This window comes from Natator depressus, chromosome 6, assembly GCF_965152275.1.
Source record: "Natator depressus isolate rNatDep1 chromosome 6, rNatDep2.hap1, whole genome shotgun sequence".
Taxonomy (NCBI): Eukaryota; Metazoa; Chordata; order Testudines; family Cheloniidae; genus Natator; species Natator depressus.
Window position 1 is genome coordinate 49,380,123 of NC_134239.1, and position 22,054 is coordinate 49,402,176.

General features: G+C 37.6%; 1 protein-coding gene across 11 annotated transcripts in view; it reads left to right on the forward strand.

Moving 5' to 3' along the window:
* Positions 1 to 22,054, forward strand: part of PPFIA1 (PTPRF interacting protein alpha 1) — an 89,622-nt gene that overhangs the window by 41,041 nt on the left and 26,527 nt on the right. For 7 of the 11 annotated variants that reach the window (XM_074955219.1, XM_074955220.1, XM_074955224.1 and 4 more), the window contains 11 exons: positions 1,801 to 1,863; positions 3,527 to 3,606; positions 3,822 to 3,972; positions 4,902 to 5,125; positions 6,614 to 6,848; positions 10,530 to 10,559; positions 11,463 to 11,614; positions 12,406 to 12,578; positions 13,263 to 13,356; positions 20,241 to 20,322; positions 20,441 to 20,641. In XM_074955219.1, coding sequence (XP_074811320.1) covers positions 1,801 to 1,863; positions 3,527 to 3,606; positions 3,822 to 3,972; positions 4,902 to 5,125; positions 6,614 to 6,848; positions 10,530 to 10,559; positions 11,463 to 11,614; positions 12,406 to 12,578; positions 13,263 to 13,356; positions 20,241 to 20,322; positions 20,441 to 20,641 — 1,485 coding nt within the window. The remainder of the gene's footprint in view (positions 1 to 1,800; positions 1,864 to 3,526; positions 3,607 to 3,821; positions 3,973 to 4,901; positions 5,126 to 6,613; positions 6,849 to 10,529; positions 10,560 to 11,462; positions 11,615 to 12,405; positions 12,579 to 13,262; positions 13,357 to 20,240; positions 20,323 to 20,440; positions 20,642 to 22,054) is intronic. The other 4 variants (XM_074955222.1, XM_074955228.1, XM_074955227.1 and 1 more) reach the window with 1 other exon arrangement.

Here is a 22,054-nt window from a genome sequence, read left to right on the forward strand (position 1 = left end):
CCTTAAAGGAAAAGAAGGAAGTTCCTTCTGTGGTAGCATTTTCTCCTTTTGTTCAGTGATCATTTCAGTTTGCATTCTCCCATAGTGAAGATGTAGATTCGAGTCTTTTGTAATACAGTGCTCACCTGGGAAAACTCTTCAGTAAAAGTTAAATGGCCCTTTCTTTAAAGACTTCACCACGTTGGCATATTTTATGATCCATCTGAACTTTCAGAGGCACTTGTTTTCACTGTGACAAGCAAGTGGTCTGTCTCCAGCACCCCAGCTGAGTTTCTGACAATACTATTCCGGGGCTCTAGAGGCAGATGACTTCTTTGCTACAATCCCAAGAGAGCTGGGGTTTTGCTTTCCTCTCTGCTTTTGTTCTCAAAGGGAACTGAGGAAAATCAGGCATGACTGACTAAAGCTCTGCTGTGGCCCTCTTGGCTAATTTTGGGAGCTAATGAATTAAGTGCTTAAAGTTAGGCTCCCTAAATCTGAAATATTTGGCCTCTGACTTTGTAACATAGTGGGGAAGCAAGATTCAAAGCAGTGACCTATTCCCACCACCAGCGAATATATTTTATGCGCTGTGTCGCAGTGCCTGTATGTTTGATCTAACCATGATACAAAACCTCTTTCTGGAATAAGACTGAACTCTCTAAGTTTGAGATAATATTCATGAAGTAAAAAGAAATTTTTAGATATACTTCACTGTTAGTATTAATGCTCAGAAAAGTACTGTTACTTTTCTGTATAAATGAATGATTAATAGGAAACCAACAAAAATGTATAGTTGAATAGAATCTCATTTGTCTCTATCCAGGTCATTAAGCCTTTCTCCCCAGAATGTCCTATATTGTAGCTTACAGTGTTTCAAAACTGAATTAAGATGCAAACAATTAAAAACAAGAACTTTCAAGATAAGTGTGTAACAGGTTTGGGCGGGGGAGGAGAAAATGAGTCAAAAGGTTATAAACTTCCTAAAACAACTTCCCTTTTGCAGTGACAATGCCATTTTCATTATTATTGTTTACTACAGTCGCATACATTATTGGAGATCTTGTTCTTCAGCTGAAGGAAGCCAGATGCTTTGGTGGTGGTGATCTTTGTAGCTGACAGACAACTTTCGTAGTCTGAGTTGGGGAGTCAGTTTGAGCATGATCGTAGTAGCTAGTTATTGTATAAAATGTGTATATTTATAGTACAGATATTGATAAACAGCCATATGATGACTGTGCAAATCCCTGCACTCTTCTTAATGAGAACTATAAGAGTGCCGGAGTTTACAATACTGTATAGCTGACAAATTACTGTATGGTGGTAACTGTACCACAATCCTGATTTGATTGTCTGAGAGTCATCTTTTTCATTAAAATTATTTCTGCTACTTAGAATAACTTTGTCAAAAGGAAACTAGCAAACAGATAAAACCACTGTTTGTTAGTAGAGCCCTGCACAGATACAAAATTTGTATCATCCAATCCTCAATCCACAAAAATGGTCTGCAGATTTGCAGGGCTCTAATTATTAGTAGTAATTGTTTAGTGTTCTGGTAACTTTTATCACTAGTAATTTAATCATATAGAGGAGCACAGACCCAGGAGTCTGAATCTATTTTAATTGTATTAAAAAAATAAGTGGTGTGCCCAACAAATAGTTTTCTTTAGTTAATAAATTAAGTAGCTATGAGTTAAGAGGTATTGCAGTTATGCCGTATGTAATGGACCTTTGTAATAGCTTTTCTTAATCACCCTTCAAAAATTGAAAGATCTACAATGAGTAACAGTAACATAACTTGTGCAATAAATTTTATTTTAGAACTCTCTTCTTCGAGAAGTTGAAAATGCAAAGAAGCAAGTAGAGGATCTTCAACATGAAAAGGTATTATACAGATACATTTTGATTTGAGAAACTAACTGTTTCATAGGGACATAGCTGGAATATGATATAAACTATACTAAAAAACTTTCTAGTTATAGCAGGTTGTGTAAAAATATTTAAACTTCCTTGGTTTCTTGCCTTGGTCTTGGTAATTTCTTGTGGCACAATTAGTACTGTTTATTGTAAAAGGTTGGTTGCCGCCTTTGGTTCAGAGGATTATTGTTGCAGCTTTTACAGGTGACTTAAGTTTTTCAGCAGAATTGTCTATTTAATTTAAATCAGGTAAGTACAAACTAGGTGAAAACAAGAGGGCTGTATTGATGATTTACCAGGATGAGTTACCAGGGAAGGCCCTGTCTAACTCATATTTTTTGCATAGCTTATGCATTGAGCAGTAAAAACACAAATAAAACTTTTCAGTGGCAAGTGCGTCTTAATGTATATTTTATAACAGAGGCATCCAGTGTACATTTTGAGAAGCTTGCTACTGAACAATATTGTAAAATTTGTACACTACTGTTTTAAAAACTACTTCAAAAATTATGGAGTGGGACAGGAGAAGCACCTATCATACTTGACTGCTGTGTTGAGCTCTTGTCGGTCGGGGGAGGATTAAACAGCTCAGAATCATCAGGAGCAGAGCTTCAACACAAAAGGTGTTGAAGATGTTTTGGAGGAGAGGAGTGGATTATACTTTCTGGGCATGGGGTCTCAGAATGCACAAAATTCCTTTAATTGTCTGGCCATCCCACTTCTTTCTAAATAATGTTGGGCACAACCTTTCATTGACTGTTTCCCAAAGTTGTGGTGATTCACATTGTGAGCAGCTATGGGAATGTCTGCTCTGACATCACAATACTTGTATGGCTGATTCAGCAATAGTATGTACTATGTGTTCTAAAATACTTTGCTGTGAAGTGAGTTTCAGGGTTGGCCAAGTTGCACAGGTTTTACATCAGTTATGCAGATTTAAAGCAACTAAGAGCTACAGGTTATATTAGTGTGTTCTGCAGGATGGGCTTTGAATATCTGTGGCATGGGACAAGAGTTCTCAACCTGGGAATTGCCACTCGCCATTGGCTATCTAGGGTCCTAATTTCACTCATATCAGTCTTCTGTTGAAGTGACTTATTCAATCATTCAGTTACTACTTACGTATAAAATTCTGGGAAGCATGAGGAGATCCTAGTTGCAAGTGGCTGGATTTAAGGTCCTGTTTTGTACAGAGCTTCAGCCATCCTCAGGCTGTCTTTACTAATTCAGTTTTCTCATTTACTCTAATCAGTGTTAGCCAGTCATTCACATGTGGATACATCTCTTATTCAGTTGTTTCAATTAAAAGAAAAAATCAGCATTAACCTTGCATAATGGAATGAGGCATCTCAATTACCACAGTACTTCCAATACTGCTCTCTGGTGTTTGGTAGATCAGTAGTGGTGATTTAATGGTTACCACTGTTAATATGGCAGAAGTCTTTTGAAGGCCTGCTTCACTGAGGAGTAGTTTTGAAGGCAATCCATTGCATGGAACACATAATAGTGGAAATGAGCTCTATGGGCCTGGAAAATGTACACATTATTATTTTTTTTTTTAAATGAATGTAATGGCAGAGCTCTTGTATGTTTGTTTCCTGATTTGTTTTTCTTGTTCTATTCTTTGCAGGATCAACTGGTACTAAATATAGAAGCAATGAGGGCTGAAAATGACCAAATGAGGATCAGAGCCACTTCTCTTCATCATAGGTACAAGCACTTAATGAGAATACTGTTTTGCTAGAGATTAAAATCAGCTTTGTTATATTTTGTTTTTCTATTATTTTAAACATGTTTACTGAGTGTAGTAATGAATATTTCTATGCCAAAGTTACAATACTACTTTCAGTTTAAAAATTAAAACTGGAGGAGCAAGAATAGTCTTTTCCAAACATCTAAAGATTTAATCTATGTTCACGTTTTAGCCGACCACATTTGGGTAGTGTACCAGATTTCAGATATCCGATGACACCATTATCTGTGGCTGACAGTCATACGGATCCCTATAGCACCTCATCAGTGTTAAGACGGCCCCAGAAAGGGCGTTTGGCAGCTCTACGTGATGAACCTTCAAAGGTAATGGAACATTATTACTTTGATAGCAAAATATGGTGGGATTCTTTTGATCTAATAGGCAATTGCAAGTTTGTAGGATAGAAGTACATAGTATGTGGCTGCTGCATAGTGTAGTCTTGTTAAATAATGACACTAGAGTTTTTCGCACTTATAATATTTATTGTTTATCATAGTATTTTCACAAAATGGACTACTTACAGGTTTAAAAACTCTTCTTTTTCTTTAAGGGATTGACGTTTTTATTTTGTATACTAAAGTGTAGGTTTTTGCTAGATTGTGCTTTTTTTGTATACACTATATTTCCTGTTTCACTAAAATACATAATTACCCGTACTTTTAATGTATGTTTTAATTGTTATTTAATAACTGAAAAAGTAGGGATTTTGATACTGTGTTCATTGTTAAAAAGTGTGATAGAAAATATAATTTTGAAACTGAAATATATCATCTGAAACAACCCAAATCCAGATTTTAATTTGTGTGCACATTCAAAGATGATGTAGTTTCAATTTAATAATCTAGCACGCTATCCATCATTTGGCAAGCAATCTCTCTGTACCTTTAAATACTTCAGTTTTGACAGGGCTCAGTTCCTAAATATACTGAGTTGTCCCTCAAACATATGATGGAATTTGGATTAATATTGTTGGCAAACCTTTGCAATATTGCATTAGAGTTGGGTGGGATATGCGTAAGATTTCTATGACTTGAACCATTACTATAAGTCTGCAGTTTTCTAAAGAATTGGTTTTGTTTTTACTGTTTTCTAAATATTGTTTTCTTGATGGATACCTACAGCATGTAAGTGAGAACTTGTTGACTTTGTTTTTATATCTTTTTAGCTTCTTGAAAGTAATTAAATAGTAAAGGTTTTATATTGTTTTTCAATTAGATTGGGATTTCTAGTCTTTTTTTTTTTTTTAAAACAGGTTCAAACCCTTAATGAACAGGATTGGGAACGTGCACAACAAGCAAGTGTGTTGGCAAATGTAGCACAAGCATTTGAGAGTGATGTTGATGTCTCGGATGGTGAAGATGACAGAGAGACTATATTCAGTTCAGTCGATCTTTTGTCACCTAGTGGTCAGGCTGACGCTCAGACTTTAGCCATGATGCTTCAAGAGCAATTGGATGCAATTAACAAAGAGATTAGGTATAGTTTATCTGTTAATTACAATTATGATAAAATAAGCTTCTTTCATAGCAGAAATTAAATATCTTTCATTGATTTGTGTGTGGTTATGAGTAAGCCACACAACCTCTGTTTTATTTGAAAAAGAAAAAAATTAAAAAGTGGTTATGCTTGGCCAACTTTGTAAAATGCTTTTGATGCTGTATATATGGATGGACATTACCATATAAATGGTGGTGGTAGTAGCTGTTGCTGCTAATAGCAATTGAGTGCAAAACTTAATCATCATTTAAACTGCCATGCGATAAGTTGCTGGCTATTCTCCCATAAATTTTTCTGTAGTAACTACTACTCTCGTAGTATTCTTCCAAGGGTGTTAGAGTGGATGATCTTCTGTACTGTGCAAGAGGTAAAATACCTAGGCACAGTGGAGTAATAATAGTAGAAAGGCTGGTTTCAGAGTAGCAGCCGCGTTAGTCTGTATCCGCAAAAAGAAAAGGAGTACTTGTGGCACCTTAGAGACTAACAAATTTATTTGAGCATAAGCTTTCGTGAGCGACAGCTCACTTCATTGGATGCATCCGATGAAATGAGCTGTAGCTCACGAAAGCATCCGATGAAGTGAGCTGTAGCTCACGAAAGCTTATGCTCAAAAAAATTTGTTAGTCTCTAAGGTGCCACAAGTACTCCGTTTTTTTTAGTAGAAAGGCTGTAACTTCTTTGGATTTCCTTGTTTCTGTTTTTAAATAGTACCTTCAGTTTTCATTTTAATTATATTGTACTTTCTAAATAATAGTTACCACATACTTTGAATATATAACACTTTCATATGAGTCTTGAAGCATTTTACAAATAAGCTTCACAAAATTCTTGTGAAATAAGGAAGTGTTGACCTCTTTTTATAGATAGGGAAACTGAGGTATAGAGTGGTGTGATAACTTGCCCTTGCTTACAGAGGAAGTCTGGTGCTTTTGCCACAAGGCTAGCCTTCCTCTTAGACTATCTTTCAGTTTCTCAGTCCAAATGATATTTTTACAATATTACAGTATATTAAAACTCATCCTTCTATACAACTCCCTGTGTTTGGATCCCTCTCCTTAATCTGTGCCTAAACACTCTTTTCAAGCTCTTCCGTTAAAATAAATTCTCCGAAAGGCCTACATATTATTCTGCATTGTGAAGTTTTACTAATTTGACAGAACATTAAACACCTGAACTGCAATACTAACAACATCAATCACAGTACCTTTTGTCACCTCGTATTTCCTATTCTTTTTATATGTTGTCTGTCTGAATTGCAGCTGTCTTGTCTTTCCTGTCTGTAGAGGTCTAGTTTTCTAGAGTCCTACAAATAACCACACAGAACTTAAAACTGTTATTCAGCCAGCCCCATCACTTATCTCAGTGTAATTGAGTCTCACATTGCTTTTGCAAATATACTTATTTTACAGTGAATTGATCAACTTTTAAAAAAAGAAAATCACCTAGTCTTTAAACGTTTTTTTTTAGATTGATACAAGAAGAAAAGGAAAATACGGAGCAGCGAGCAGAGGAAATTGAAAGTCGAGTTGGTAGCGGGAGTCTAGATAACAATGGACGATTTCGGTCAATGAACTCTATTCCCCTTCCTTTTATTGGTGGGTCCCTCGCTGGTTCCTCTCCTCCTGGCAGTGGCCGTTCCACACCAAGGCGGATTCCACATAGTCCAGCTCGGGAAGTGGACAGACTAGGTATCATGACACTAGTAAGTATCAGATTTTTTTTCTCTACAATAGAAAATATCTGCATTCTAAATAATAACCCCAGTAACCTTTGTCCTTGGAATCATTTTCCCTTATTGAATTTTTTTTACTTGTCCTTTCACCTCCAACATCGGGTTCAAATTGCTGGTCTTAACTTTCAAAAAGTCTCCAAGAGTTTGATCTCTCTTTGCTCTGCCCACATCTCTTACCTACGTTTTGTCTCCTCATCCTAGTCTTGCTCTGTGCTGCCGCCTGTGCCTGGGAGGACTTGGCCTTTTTCTTCCAAATCCTGGTGCAACAGCCATTTACCCCCTTCTTTCTTAAGTCTATTCAAATCATACATGTTTTATTGCTGCCTGTTGGTCGTAATCCACATTTCTATTGAATGCTCAACAAATAAATAATTTTATATAAATATGTGAAACCAATAATCTTGAAGGTTAATGATTAAGTGTTATTTACATTTCAAATGTACAGCTATGAAGTGAACTGAAATAAATCTATTTGAGCTAGCAATTTATAGAGGAAATGTTTTAAGCAAGTTCTAATCTAAATATTTTCTTTGCAGAAATTGACTCAAAAATGAGTTTCGCAGCTGTTTCCATGAAAAAATAGGTCAGAATATTTATTCCCAAGGCTTCCTCTCCCAATGCAGCATGACTTTTTTAAATCTAGTGTTAGTGAGCCAAAATAAGCTGCAAGTCCTGTAGCAGCTAGAAATTGTCATGAATTTTTTTGTTCAATAGTAACTGAAACTGTAATTGATTTAACTTAAAATTCACAACTCCAAGATTTAAAGGAACTGACCAAATCACATGTGGTAATATTTAGCCGAGCTATTGGCTTATTCTATAACTGAATAATTTTTTGAAGTATGGTAGTATAAAGATCCTAAACTTCCTCCAGAACTACAGTAGTGGAGATACTGGATTTTTATTAATGTGTATTGTGAATAATGGATTATTTTTTTACATTATTTTGTCGTTTCCTGATAAAAATCCACTTTATTTATGAACATTAGCTAACATTAAACCTGTTAGCTTGCATTAAGCCCATGTCATTGTATCAAATGCTATCACAGAGATAGTACTGCTGCCTTGGTTCCCCCCATCCCCGTCCCAGATTTATGAATGCAAGCTAGTTTAATCATGGTTTTAAAAATTCAGTGCTGTTACTTTTTTAGTTTAACTTAAAACTAGTGAATTAAAAGCTTGTAGCTGTCTTTAACAAGTACTGGCTGACACTATTTTTTTTCATTAGTGTTGATTTCGTGCAGTGGTGTCTTTTACTTTAGCCATCCCAAAATTAACTGGATATTGAGGACTGCATTAATCTGATTTTATTCATTTTTCTATTCTGTTCACCTGTTCCTATAATGATTAAGATTTTCTTTACGAGGAATGGATGATGTCCTTGGCTGGTATTTAAATAGCACATTTAGACCCTGAATCCATGTATGTTTAATATTTGATGCACCTTTCAAGGTTATCTAATTTATTTTCTATTGATGGAAGTCTCAAGGGTAAACTAAGTCTATACTGTGATTTGATTAGCTTGTTCTTTCTTATCTGTCATGTTGGGGGGATGGGGGCTGCTAGTAAGTCAAAAATTCTGGTTAACTAAGAAGGAGGGAGTTTGGGTGCGGGAGAGGGCTCGGGCCTGGGGGTTGGGGCATGAGAGGGGGTGCAGGCTCTGGGAGGGAGGGAGTTTGGGTGTGGGGTGCGGGAGGAGTTTTGGGGCACCGGATCTGGGCGGCACTCACCTTGGTCTGTTCCGAAGGAGAAGCACAGCCAGGCAGCTCTGCATGCTGCCTCCACCTGCAGCTCCATTGGCTACAGTCCTGGTCAATGGGAGCTGCGGAGCCAGCATTCGGAGTGGGACAGGGGCAGCGCACGGAGCCCCTGTGGCCGTTCTTCCATCTAGGAGCAGCAGGAATATGTCGCCACTTGCGGGGAGCCATCTGAGATGAGCGCCGTCTGGATCCGGCACTCCACAACCCCTCCTGTGCCCCAACCCCCTGTCCCGAGCCCCCTCCTGCACCCAAAGTCCCTCCCAGAGCCCATGTCCCGTAGCCCTTCCTGAAATGTCAGTTTCTAGAGCTTTCCTGTTGGTAAAGTGCCGGATAACACAGCTTTTACTGTAGTAACATTGATAATCAAAACAGAAATATTTGAGTGAAGATTGAGCAAATCTTTACACATTTTCCTTGCTTGCTTACCTTTTGCATATTTTTAATCCAAGTAGACTTGGCAAGCCAGTCAATTGACCAGTCAAGTAATGTCAATCAATGACCTTATAATTGACCACGGCCAGTATTCTCAAATATTCCAACAAGAATACCCTGATGTATGTGGCAGCCTACTATTTTAATTGCATCATGGTGCCATTCTGCATTTTTATTATTTAATTTAATTGTGTTTTGCATTTTTCTGAATGAAAATAACTGGTGTAATTTGTTTTTTGTAATTGGGCATAAGTATCTCCCCTATGCCTATAGGAGACGATAAAGTTGTACTTTTTTTTCCTTCCTGTTACTGTTCTAATATATTAGTACTCTAAAATATTTGTCAATTTTTGAATTAATTGTTAATATTTGACCGGTCAATTGACCAGTTATTTTTGGACCGAATGCCCAAACCTACCCTATCTTTTTAAACATTCTTTGTTTGTAATACAAAGTGCGTTGAATTTTTGATACTCAAATTTTTTTTGCCTACAAGTCCTTTTTTAAAATACGTAGCCAAGTACAGTGTAAATCTGTTTCCTAAACTATATGAATGTAATTTTTTACCAGTATCAGTCTGATATAATTATGCTCTATGTACAACTTCAGTTAATGAACAATCTTTGATCTTTTGCTCTGCACACTGTTAAAGGTTGGGAATGTCTAAGAGGTGAGATTCAACAGATTTTGGTGAGGGTGGGGGAGAAGAAGTAGTGGTGATAGACTGGGCATATTCATTCCAACAACCTAAATGTAAGTTACCTCACAATACTGCTGCCAGAGTTCTGGATTTCATGATTAATACTGTAATGCATCTGCTTATATAAAGTGTAGAAAAGGGAACAAGATTCCAAACTGGTCAGAATGAAGAGTGTTTGAAATTCATAGGATCTAACTCAGACAACATAGAAATCTCAGTCCCTGCCTTGAGTACCTTTTGGTTTTGTGATCAAGGGATCTCCATGCATCTGAAGAAGTGGGGTTTTTATCCACGAAGGCTTATGCCCAAATAAAACTGTTAGTCTTTAAGGACTCCTCGTTGTTTTTGTGGATACAGACTAACACAGCTACCCCTCTGATACGTGTGATCAAGGAAGAGTCTTTGCCCAAGTATTCTCCTTATTTAAAAAAAAAAAATGAAAACAAAATTTAATTTACTGGTTTTCTTGCTGAGAATGTGTTTTTTCTGTTTTCTTTTTTAATTTTGCCTTGTAGATATGGGTGAAATATTGTTATCCTCTAAAACTACTATTTAAGTATCTACGGTATTTCCATTATAAAGCTAGATTTTTCAACTATATGGTGGTCTAAATATTTTGTAGTTTTCTTCCATATATGTTCTGCTGTATTATCTTCTCCCTAATGTGTTTTTGTCTCTGCTAATGCTTTGAGTGTGTGCTACAGAGTTTGCAATAAATCTGGTTTATCTTAATTTCTTTTCTTTGCATGCATCTGTCAGCCTAGTGATTTAAGGAAACACCGTAGAAAGGTAAACTCTTTAGCCACTTAATTACGTTCTTTTGCTGTGTCATTTACAATAAAGTATGAGTGCAAATGAGATCCGTTGCAAGAGTTACATATTTGTGAATAATTGCAAATTATTTCATGTTCAGATTTAATCTCTGCTATTAAAATAATATTAAATTAAATTAATAAAAAATTATGGGAATAAAGAAATGAAAAGGAAGATGATCTGCTTTAGAGGAAGAAATAGTAATTTAGTTTGAAACACTTTTACCCCAAGTAAAGGGTGTAGTATGTTATCCATTTGCAGTAGCCATTCCTGTGTCTCTGTAAAGGCATACTTGCATTGAATTTTGAAGATTACCAGCACACAATTAAATTACTTAGTTTGAATTTCTGATCCTCATCACACTTGAAGGAACTTCATAAGTATTGACAAAGGGATTCCCGATTTCAAGAAGTTGTGATTAAATCTGGTAATCATCTAAGCCCATGACACCTAGAACGCCTTATCTAAAACTCTTCTGGTTCCTCATAATTGGAGTTAGAGCAATGCTTTACTGAAAGAACTAATAAGGGTCGGGTGTGTATATATTGTAATATTAGCATACTTAGTTTTAGGGAGTTGTTAAAGGGAATGTATACTTGCTCTGAGCCCTACTTGCTGGATAGGGAGGCAATGAATTCTATATAAGATTTCCAGCAGAAATATTAATTCAGCAACACTGGTTGTCTACAAAAGTGAGAGGAAGTTCAGAGAGAATGAAAGAGTAGAAATGATGGCCCCAGAATAAAAGAGCTGGGAGAACCTTATCACTGTCAAGTGAAAAAATAATCAATACATTTTCTTTTAATTCTTTGTACAGTATTAATGTAGGATTCATGCTAAAAACTAAACCCTAAAGTTTTCATTCTTTTTTTCCTGTAGTCTCCAGTTTCTGGAGAAGAAGTACGAGATGACAAGACCACAATAAAATGTGAGACATCACCACCATCTTCGCCTCGATCTCTGCATTTGGATAGAGTCCATAAAGGAGCTTTGCATACACTGAGCCACGAAGACATCAGGGACATAAGAAAGTAAGTAAGCAAGATGGCAGAAAATATGAGGGTAATATTCGGATAACGTAGCTAAGGTTCAGATTTTTAAAAAGCTGATTGACTACAAAGTTGTTGTTCAAATCATGCAAGTTTTAAGAAATTGATTTTTAAAACTTCTGAAAAGTCAAAGTAAATGGAAAAGTCAGAATAATTTGTCAGTTGATTTGCTAAAGTTAATCTGTATAAGCAGTCCCCTTAGCACATTCATTAATGGCAGCTGGTTTTCTATGGGGAAGTTTTCAGGTACTAGCAGTTTGCCTTTCTTTTTATCACTTTATGTAAAATGCATATTATAGAGAAGAAACGTAGATGAAAGGAAGCTGGATTTTTAATTTATTATCCAACTCATTTCCAGATCTATGGCTTAAATTCAACCTATGATCATCTGAACTTGGTAGGGAATCTGACATCTAGTGGATTGTAATATACATAACAACAAAAGATATACAAATAACCTGCAGTTGCTTGACATAGGTCAGTCACCCTAATAAGATATCTTAATAAGAAAAGGGGTAAAGTGTTGAGATATTGGATGTTGTCCGGTATTTTTATTTATGCTCCATTTAATCTTTTGATACATCTTCTTGTGATGCTTTTCACATCTTTTGTAACGAGAAATGTTTTAAAACTGGAAATTAATTTGCTGAGGTAACTAATCAGCTAATCAGCTTCCACCAAAACCTCAAATTGCCATAAAAAATGTATTGTGCTGAAAGTAGGGATTATTTTGTGTGTATTCTTTTACAAACTAAAAAGTTTTTTCTCTAAAGTTCTACAGGTTCTCAAGATGGGCAAGTAAGCAACCCCAGTAGCAGTAATAGTAGCCAGGATTCCCTTCACAAAGCCCCTAAAAAGAAGGGGATCAAATCTTCCATAGGTCGCTTGTTTGGTAAGAAAGAAAAGGGTCGACCTGGACAAACCAACAAAGAATCATTGGGACAAGGTTGGTTTGTTATCTTCTAACTTGTGTATTATCAACAGTATAAAAGGAAGGAAAGACTTAGGCCATATCTACACTTACTGGGGATTGATGCTGCTGCGATGGATGCAATGGGGGTTGATTGAGCGTGTCTAGTGAAGACCTGCTAAATTGACCACAGAGCACTCTCCGGTTGACTCTAGTACTCCACTAGAACGAGAGGAGTAAGATAAGTGGACGAGAGAGCATCTCCCGTTGACGCAGCGCGGTGTCATTCACTTAGTTGAAGTATCGTAACTTAGGTCGACTTGCTGCGATAGTGTAGACAAGGCCTTAGTTTCATGGTATACATTTTTAATGTGTTTTTCTAAGTAATGTTTGTTTTAGATTCTAGGTGCATGACACGTGGAGTGCGGAGAGAATAAAGATATTCTGAAATGCTTGTTCATGTCTCATATTCAAGTACTATATGCTTTAGTGTATCTCTGGGGAAAAAAGGGCTATCTTTTTAATTTCTTCTCCTGATCACATCTCATTAATAAAATGAGTTACCAATAGAAACATAATTGGACAATTACTGCTGATTAGTACATTAGAAAGTACTAATTACTTTGTTCAGGAATATGATAGTTATGCTGGTTTATACCAATAAATTCAAGGTAAAATACAAAAAATATGTCACTAAGTACCTTTCTTTATTCCTTGTAGTTGGCTTGGCAGAAACAGACAATTCTTCTCAAGATGCCTTAGGACTCAGCAAACTTGGGGGACAGGCAGAAAAAAATAGAAAACTACAGAAAAAGTAAGTTATCAAATATGTAATTTAGGGGAAATGAATAATTTGTGTTTAAAGGAAAAATTTCAAAGATTATGCCTGTTGCAGGATCAAGCCTCATTAAGTTTTGCAGATTTATTTTTTACATACATCTCTAATATAGTGTGTTTAAAAATGATTTGTGGTCTTGGCAAACCTGATGCGATGGCATTTAGCACTGAAATCATTACGGTAAAAAATGATAAATGAATTTTGGAAAAGTAAAAATGGACTTAGTAAAAAGGTGTCTTGAAACAGAGATGGTCATTTTATATTCCTGTTCTTGAGGTTTGTTCCTTCTGTAAATTGCTGGCAAGAGTCCAACAAGTGTCTTTGGCTGCCAGCTGAGAGCCACATAGTGCAAGCCTCCCTTCTTGGAACATTAGGGATCCCTAGTGTGTCCAGCAGCTAGTTCTTTTTAACAGTTGACTATGAAGCAGTTTCCTTTTTTCATTTTGTCTGCTCACTAAATTTATTACTCAAGATTTTTCTGTTTCCTCTTGTCTTTTCTCATGGCTTTTGGTCTCTTCCCCCCCCCCCCTTTTTTTTTTTTTTTTTTTTTTTTGGTACATTAGTTTGCTGAACACTTACTTGCCAGTCTTTGGCTATATCTACACTTTGAGCTCTATGTGTAATTTCCAGGGTAAGGAGACATACCCATGCTAGCTCTGTTTGCATAGCATGCTAAAAATAGAAGTGGGAACCGTGGCTGCCTTGAGTAGGATCTCCTCTGAGATGCTAGGTATGTATTGGGGCAGCTAGCCCATCCCACTGCTCTCGCCCCCCTGGCTAAACTTCTGTTTTTAGATAATTTAGAGCTAACGTAGTTATGTCGTCTTGAGCTGGAGATTGCACATCCAGTTCGAAGTATAGATGTGCTCTTTTAAGTGACATGTTTTAAAGAGCAGTAATTTTTTGCCTGTTTCTGGAATCTTTCCAATAAGAATTAAGGTGCAAAAAAATTTCTGTTTTGTTTACTATTTAAAGATGTACTGCATTTTGTGGTGTTGCCAAATGAACCAGGCAGCAGAGAGGTAGCAAAGTCCATGAGTGCAGAAGGCAGATGAGATCTTTCATGGTGGTAATCTGTGACTTCATATTTAACTGGCAGAATAGAATACTATTGAAAACTTGAACAGGTAGGCAGAATTAGGATTTCATTGGGTCCTTCCCACTCACCTCTTAATAAGATACTAGTTGGCTGTCATTATGTTGTGCATTATAAAAACAAGAACATATATTTTTTTATACATCTATAGTATTACTGTTTTTAATCCACCCAACTATTGTTTTCCTCTGTGTCAGAAACTAAGCTAAATTGATTTGAGGTCAATTATGGATGTCTTGCTTCATCTTCAGGAAGATTAGGTCGTGAATGTGCAAGAAGCAAGCACATCAGAGTTTCCCTTTTAAATGAAAATGACTCCTAAAGTGCTGCAAATATGCTCTTAAATTCAGTAGCAAATAAAATAAATGTATGGTTAATTGCCAAGAAAATTGGTAACATTTTTATTTGAAAACTTCAATATTGGTAATCTATTTTGACTGTAATGACACAATGAACTGTTGCGCCTGAAATTGCTGGTACGTGGAATCCCACCTTGTGACTAAATTCTGTTCTAAAGATTTTGATAGTTTATGGAGTTTTCAGATATTACCTCTACTTTCTTGAAAGAGAAATGTTAGCCTAGCTATATCACCAGCAGCACCTATTACCATAGCTTTTTGTCTTTGCTCCCCTCCCCCCCCCCCGCCCCTGGAAAATGTTCTTGATTCTCAATGCTGGCTAAAAAAATTCACATTTTGCAAAAATAAGACCCAGCAAAAACATTCACATGCAATTCTGGCTGGCTTCCACCAACTCAAAAGCTACTTCTTGCAGGTGAAAAATAATCATTTTGCTTTGAAAATTAATATGCACTTGCTTCCTGGACTGCCTTTCAAAATTTTGTTACCACTGCTGGAAACTATATTCAGATCATTGGCTGTTCTCCATTTACTGAGTTATTTTGAAAATATTTACCTGCATTTGCAAGTATGTTACAAGCATAATCTAACTAATCCTTTAAACAACCCCATGATGTTTATCAGGTGTTACATATCAAGTTATAATTTACAAGTGACAAATCATAATTGGAAATTGTGGCTTTCCCAAGATCAAAATATAGGATTTCATAAACTCTGATTCCCAGTCCTTACACCCAGTCCTGTACACATGTGCTTACTGATCAATATGATGGGGTTTTCATAGCAAATTTCAAAATGCAAAGAGTATTACCCAAAAGGCATAGGTTGTCATAAAAGCCTTGTTATGCTGGTGGAAATATGTAGCAAAAATGTACATTTTCTTTAATTTTACTGTCCCACAGGACAGAGTGTAGGACTCTTCAACCTGTATGAGTTGGGGTCTAACATAGGATTGCCAGTTGTCCAGTTTTCGACTGGAATGCCTGGTCGAAAAGGGATCCTGGCAGCTCCGGTCAGCAGTGCTGACCGGGCTGTTAAAAATCTGGTTAGCGAGGCTAAGGCAGATCCCTGGCTCCGCACGGCTCCCAGAAGTGGCCGGCATTTCCCTCCAGCTCGTAGGCGGATCTGTGGCCACAGGGGCTCCGCGCGCTCCCCCCCCCCGCCCGGCGCTGGTTCCGCAGCTCCCATTTGCCATGGTTGCGGAGCTGCCTGGCTGCACATCCATCTAGAAGCCGGAGGAAAATGCCAGCTAATTCTGGGAGCCACCTGAGATAAGCGCCACTCGAAGCCCGCACCCCCGCCCTGAGCTCCTTTCCGTACCCAAACTCCCTCCCAGAGCCTGCACCCCCTACTGGACCGCCCCAGCCCTGAGCCCCCTCCCACACCCAAACTCCCTCCCTGAGCCCACACCCCAACCACCTACCCCAACCCTGAGCCCCTCCTGCACCCAAACTCCCTCCCAGAGTCCGCACCTCCTCCCACACTCTGAATCCCTCGGCCCCAGCCCCCTCCTTTGTACACCCCAAACCCCTCATCCGTGGCCCTGCACCAGAGCTCTCACCCTCAGTTGGAGCTCTCCCCACATCCCAACCCTCAGCCTGGAGCCTCCCCTTCACCCTGAACCCCTCATTTCTGGCTCCACCCTGGAGCACACACACCCAGCCCCACTCTCCTACACCCCAACCTCCTGCCCCAGCCCGGAGCCCTCCCTCATACCCTGCACGCCTCATTTCTGGTCCCAACCCAGAGCCCACACCCCTAGCCAGAGCTCTGACCCCCTCCTGCACTCCAACCCTCTGCCCAACCTAGTGAAATTGAGTGAGTGAGCGAGGGAGGGAGGGGTGGGATGGAGTGAGCGGCGGGGCAGGGTCTCAGGGGCGGGGCAAGGGTGTTCAGTTTTCTGCAGTCAGAAAGTTGGTAACCCTAATCTAGCATTCTTCAAATTACAGTACTATACTTTTATCAGTGCATTCCAAAAACTTGCCAAAGTGCACTGAACACGGGAAGCACAAATATGTTAGAAATAACTAGAGAGGATCCATCGCCACCTCAGTGGGAGTAATCATAAACGTGAAAAGGATAGTGTCAGAGCAAATTCTCAAGGCTAACCGCTCATTTTCAAAAACATGTACACAGTGAAGAGTATCTGAGTGACTCAGTAAGATTCCATACGCTATGTTGCAAATAAATATTCTGGTAGCTTTTATGAAAAGGATTAAGAATTTCACACTTCTCTGAAACCTAATGTAAAAAGTAACTGTAGCAGCAGTGACTAAAAAGCTACTTTGTGCTTATTTTATGTATCACTTCATATCTTTTTGTTTTGTTTCTGTATACACAATCTTAAACGTGTTTGCAACAGGCATTGTTACGTTTTATTTGAAGTCTCTATTAACAATCTTATGTTTAAAGAACTGAATTACAGTATTACATTATTTCATTGTTTGTTTCTATATTTGTGTTACGAGTTCAGTTTGTTTATAGTTTTACATTTTTCCTTCATTGTTTGTTTTATTTCCTTATTATTTACCATTTGATGTGGTAGTGCAAAATCAGGGTAAGTTTATATTTAATTTATTAGGATTGTTGTGGATGTGTGAGAAATTTGTTTGGAAACTTTCTCTGATTTTAATGATGTATTAGAAGCCCTAATTGTTCAGCAAATTAAATGCATGTTTTTACAAGAGGTGATGTTTCTATATTAGGCAGTGAAATGTTCTGTTGAAGCATTTATAGTGAAAGCCTATTAACGGTATTTGTTAAGGCATTGACAAAAACAAAGCCGTTTATCTTACACTGCATGCTGTGAGTGTACATAATGTGAATTTCGGTACTTCATTTAAATGATAAAACTATACGACCTAACAATTTTAACTCTGTTTTGGAAAGCTGTTTAATAGTACTAAATTTTTCAGTGTTGCTGTAGCATTGCTGTGGTTGTCCATTTGCAAGGTTGACTATTGTGCTTTATTCCATGAGATAACGTCATGCTTTTTCTTGCTTAACCTACATTGCTTTTAATTGTGTTGCATATGTCACCTCTCCATTCTGTGAATGACACCAGTCTTGTTACCCTTTTTAGCATCTTCACCACTACAGTGTTAATGCTTTTTCATACTGTACAAGTAACGAAATGATACAAGATTATTGGAAATTGATTCCTTGCATAGGAAATAGAATTTTGTCATATCCTGGAATTTTTTATTTTGACCTTACCCCCTAAAATTTGCAAACCCCTATGTAAAATTGAGTGTACACAGGTGATGGGACATGGGTCATGGATTATGTGGGAGTAGGGAACAGGATGTATCCCTTAACTGTTCAATTCCAGTTTTTAAAAAAAAAAAAAAAAAGATATAGAATTTCTTAACAATTTAAATAGTTTTGGACTATTAGCTGGACTTCATTAAAACATAATTTTAGCCTTAACTTTTTTGTTTGTTGGTTTTGTTTGCAAATAATTATTTTAAATAATCCATTTCTAAAACCAAGATTTTATCACAAAATAAGAAAATAACCTGTCAGTTTTAGGTGTTCATTTTCTGGATGAGTACTTGTTTTTTGCTTGCAAGGTTATTCTCAACCTTATTACTATCATCTAGTTGGGACTTCAGTTGAGCATTAAATCATTCACCTACAAAAAAACTATAGGAGAAACAATACAATCAATGATCTGTCTGTTGATCGCCTACGACTGGCTAATTTCTCATAGTCTTGACACTTCAATATATATGAATAAAATATAAGGCTTTTCTGTACCCTGACCATAATTATTACATTGTAGAGCCGTAGTTGTACTAAAGTAGTCTTGTGGCTGTAGCATTCTAAGGCTTCTGAATTTTGACAATTCCTTAAGACAAGAATCATTCAATATTATAGGTCTAGAGATGTGGACATTGTTCACTTCTGATGAACACCTATTGACTTAAATGGAAAGAGATCATGAGTATGTAGTCAAGGATACAGTATCTCGTTACTGCATATATATTTTTAATGGAATACTGTACCAGAGATGGAGCTGGATTAGTAAAGAAAGTTTTTGGTGACTGTTGTATTTAAAGAATTCGTGGAAATTCATTCGTGAGAATAACTGGTCCAAATTTATAAGCTGGATAAACAATGGGGAAGAAGAAAAAGCAAAATTGAAATATGTTACAAAATTCATCAAATTAGCTAGCTCTAACTTTGGCTGTTTAAAAATATACTGCCAATGCACAAAATCATGCTGTCAGTCTAAATTTATTTTTTGTTGAATTTTTCACTCTTACCTTTAATTAAATATAACATGCAAATACTGTTCCCATGGTATAAATGCCACATAATGCAAGTTCTCATTTGCCTGTTTACTTGGGTCTAATTGTGACAAAAGCAAGTTTTGACCACTGTCTTTGGGACCTCTTCAATGGCCTTTGTAGTGCGTACAATAACTACATGCATACTGTAATGCAAATAGTTGGGATTGTACTGTCCATACTCTAGCCTTAGTCTTTTTTCATTACAAGCAGGCAAATCCTGGTAGCTTAATGGACAAACCTGAACTTCAAAAGTCCTTACATAAATTCCATCTGGTGCAGAATGCCATTGCTTAGGATGTCTGAATTTATTTCCTTGTTGTAGGTTTCAACAGTGTTGATTATGATTTCTTTAATTTAGAAGCCATTGAAGAGTCCCTGTCCAGTAATAATTTTTAATGCTGTGTATGTGTATTAGAATCCAAAAAGCCAAACATAATTTTAGTCCAAGTTCTTTTTTTCAGATCTAGGAGTGAGACTGTATAAGCTTTATTCTCCCTTGGGAGGATGAGGAGGTATAAATAAGTGGGGAAGAGAGAGGTTGGGGAGTATGTCAGATATTTTATAGGAACCCGAGTGAAACTTTTTCAATTAGTGTTTACAGAGGGTTCCTGTGACAAAGAAATATGTTGTAATAGTTGTAAAGTATATTTATTCACTGAATAATAGCAAATTTGCTACATAAGCAGTAAGTGATGTCTGTTTTAACCAGCCTCTCACCAGCGTAGATTGATGGTTTTCAACCTTTTCTACCAGATCTCCTTGAAATCCTCCTCCAAATTACATGGGACTCCCCTCTCACTTAGCAATATGGTAAGGGCAGGATGAACACAACCATTTGGCGCATGTTTGCAAACACCTGGCACAGAGCATTTTCTAGTTCCAAAAAAGCAAGACTTAGCATTTCTGCTGTACTGAAATTTTATCCTGATCATGCCATGCCGCATTTGCTATGGCCCTGTCCTCTTTTCAGGTATCTTAGTGTCTGTAAGATTGTTAAAGGAGAAAAGCTGGATGAAGGAAACAAAATACCAGTGTTAAATAAATGAAACATAGAGTTAAATTACTATTTCAATATTACTCTTCATTTAATGACTGTTTCTATAATTTTAGACATGAATTGCTTGAGGAAGCTAGAAGGCAAGGTCTGCCTTTTGCACAATGGGATGGCCCTACTGTGGTGGTGTGGCTAGAAGTAAGTGATCCCATTTTAAAACGTAGGGTACCTATACTTGTAGCATTTTTAGTAACTTGAAGATTTGAAGAAACATATATTTACATATATTACTGACATATTATTTTCTATTTGCCAGTTATGGGTAGGGATGCCAGCATGGTATGTGGCTGCTTGCCGAGCAAATGTGAAAAGCGGGGCCATCATGTCTGCCTTGTCTGATACGGAAATACAGCGTGAAATTGGAATTAGTAATCCTCTGCACAGGTTGAAACTGAGGCTTGCCATTCAAGAGATCATGTCACTAACAAGTCCATCTGCCCCTCCTACATCAAGAACGGTAAGAAAAAAATTGGAAGTAACTTAAGCTAGTGGGAGGGAAATTACTTCTGAAACAGCATCAGATATTTTTTTCTCTGCTCTGTTAAATACAGAAATTTCTTCAGCAGATTCCAGAATTCTAATGTAAGAATATCTGAGTGGGAAATTTTGAGTTTTAAAGAGAAATTTTCAGAAATGTACCTTAAATTGCTAAGGACCAAAGTTTAAAAAGAGGAGACTTCTAGTTTCCAAAAAAACTCACGTGGCATAACTATCATATTAGCTTATAATAGCTCTTACTTTACTGCCAAAAACATTAATATTGTAAAGCGGACACTGTATGCTATTGAAAAAGTTGAATGAAGATGTCTACTGATTTTTTTGTTTAGGGAAAGATTAGCTGTTTTTCATTTCAATATGACGGTCTATTTTAAATGAGGGAAATATTAAAAATAGGTATAATTTGCCAGGTGTATATTGAATCATTTTTTGATTAAGGAATATAACATACATATATGTAACTGTTGTAAATTAAAGGAAGAGTTCATTTTAGAATTTGTAAAAGATTGAGTAAGTTGCTATCAGAGAGAAATTAATTTAGCCGAACGGGTGATAGGAATTCTGAGCAATGGCAGCATCTCAGTATTATTGATCATTAAGTCTGCAAGTCTGTCATGGAGGTCATGAAATCCGTGACCCCCGTGACTTCTGCAGTGGCTGGTGCTGGCTTAGGGGCTGCCCGATCTGGGCAGCAACTGAGCCAGAAGCAGCAGTTTGGGTGTATGGGAGGGGGCTGGGGCAGGGAGGTGTGTATGGGGGAAGTGCACCCACCTCGGGGTGAGGGGCTCTCCGGCTCCCACTGACATTGCTCTACAGCTCCTAGGCAACAGAGGGGCCGGGGGACTCCGTGCTGCCCAAGCCTGCAGCTCCCATTAGCTGCAGTTCCCAGCCAATGGGAGCTGCAGCAGCCGGCGCTTGTGGTGGGAGCAGCATGTGGAGCTGGGTAGGGAGCCCCTGTCAACCCCACCTTGGCGCCCCCCCACAGCAGCAGCAGGGGTCCCACTCCTGGGCCGCACACTGCCCCCCATTTTAGTCCAGGTATTTTTAGTGAAAGTTATGAACAGATCACAGGCCGCGAATTTTTGTTTACTGCGCGTGACCTGTCCATGACTTTTACTAAAAATACCCGTGACTAAAACGTAGCCTTATTGATCATGAACTGTGACTATTGCCATGAGAAACTGTCTGTGATTTTATGGGCTCCATGTGGGCATAGTGGTCCACCTGCACGTAGCCAGTGGCAGTATTGGGGCTTGTGATTGGCACGTTCCATATATGCTCTGAATTTTGCTGGAGAACTGCCATGGTTTAAAAACATTTGAGTTACTTTTTCATAATTTAAAGTATTTCTATAATTGTATGAGACATTTCA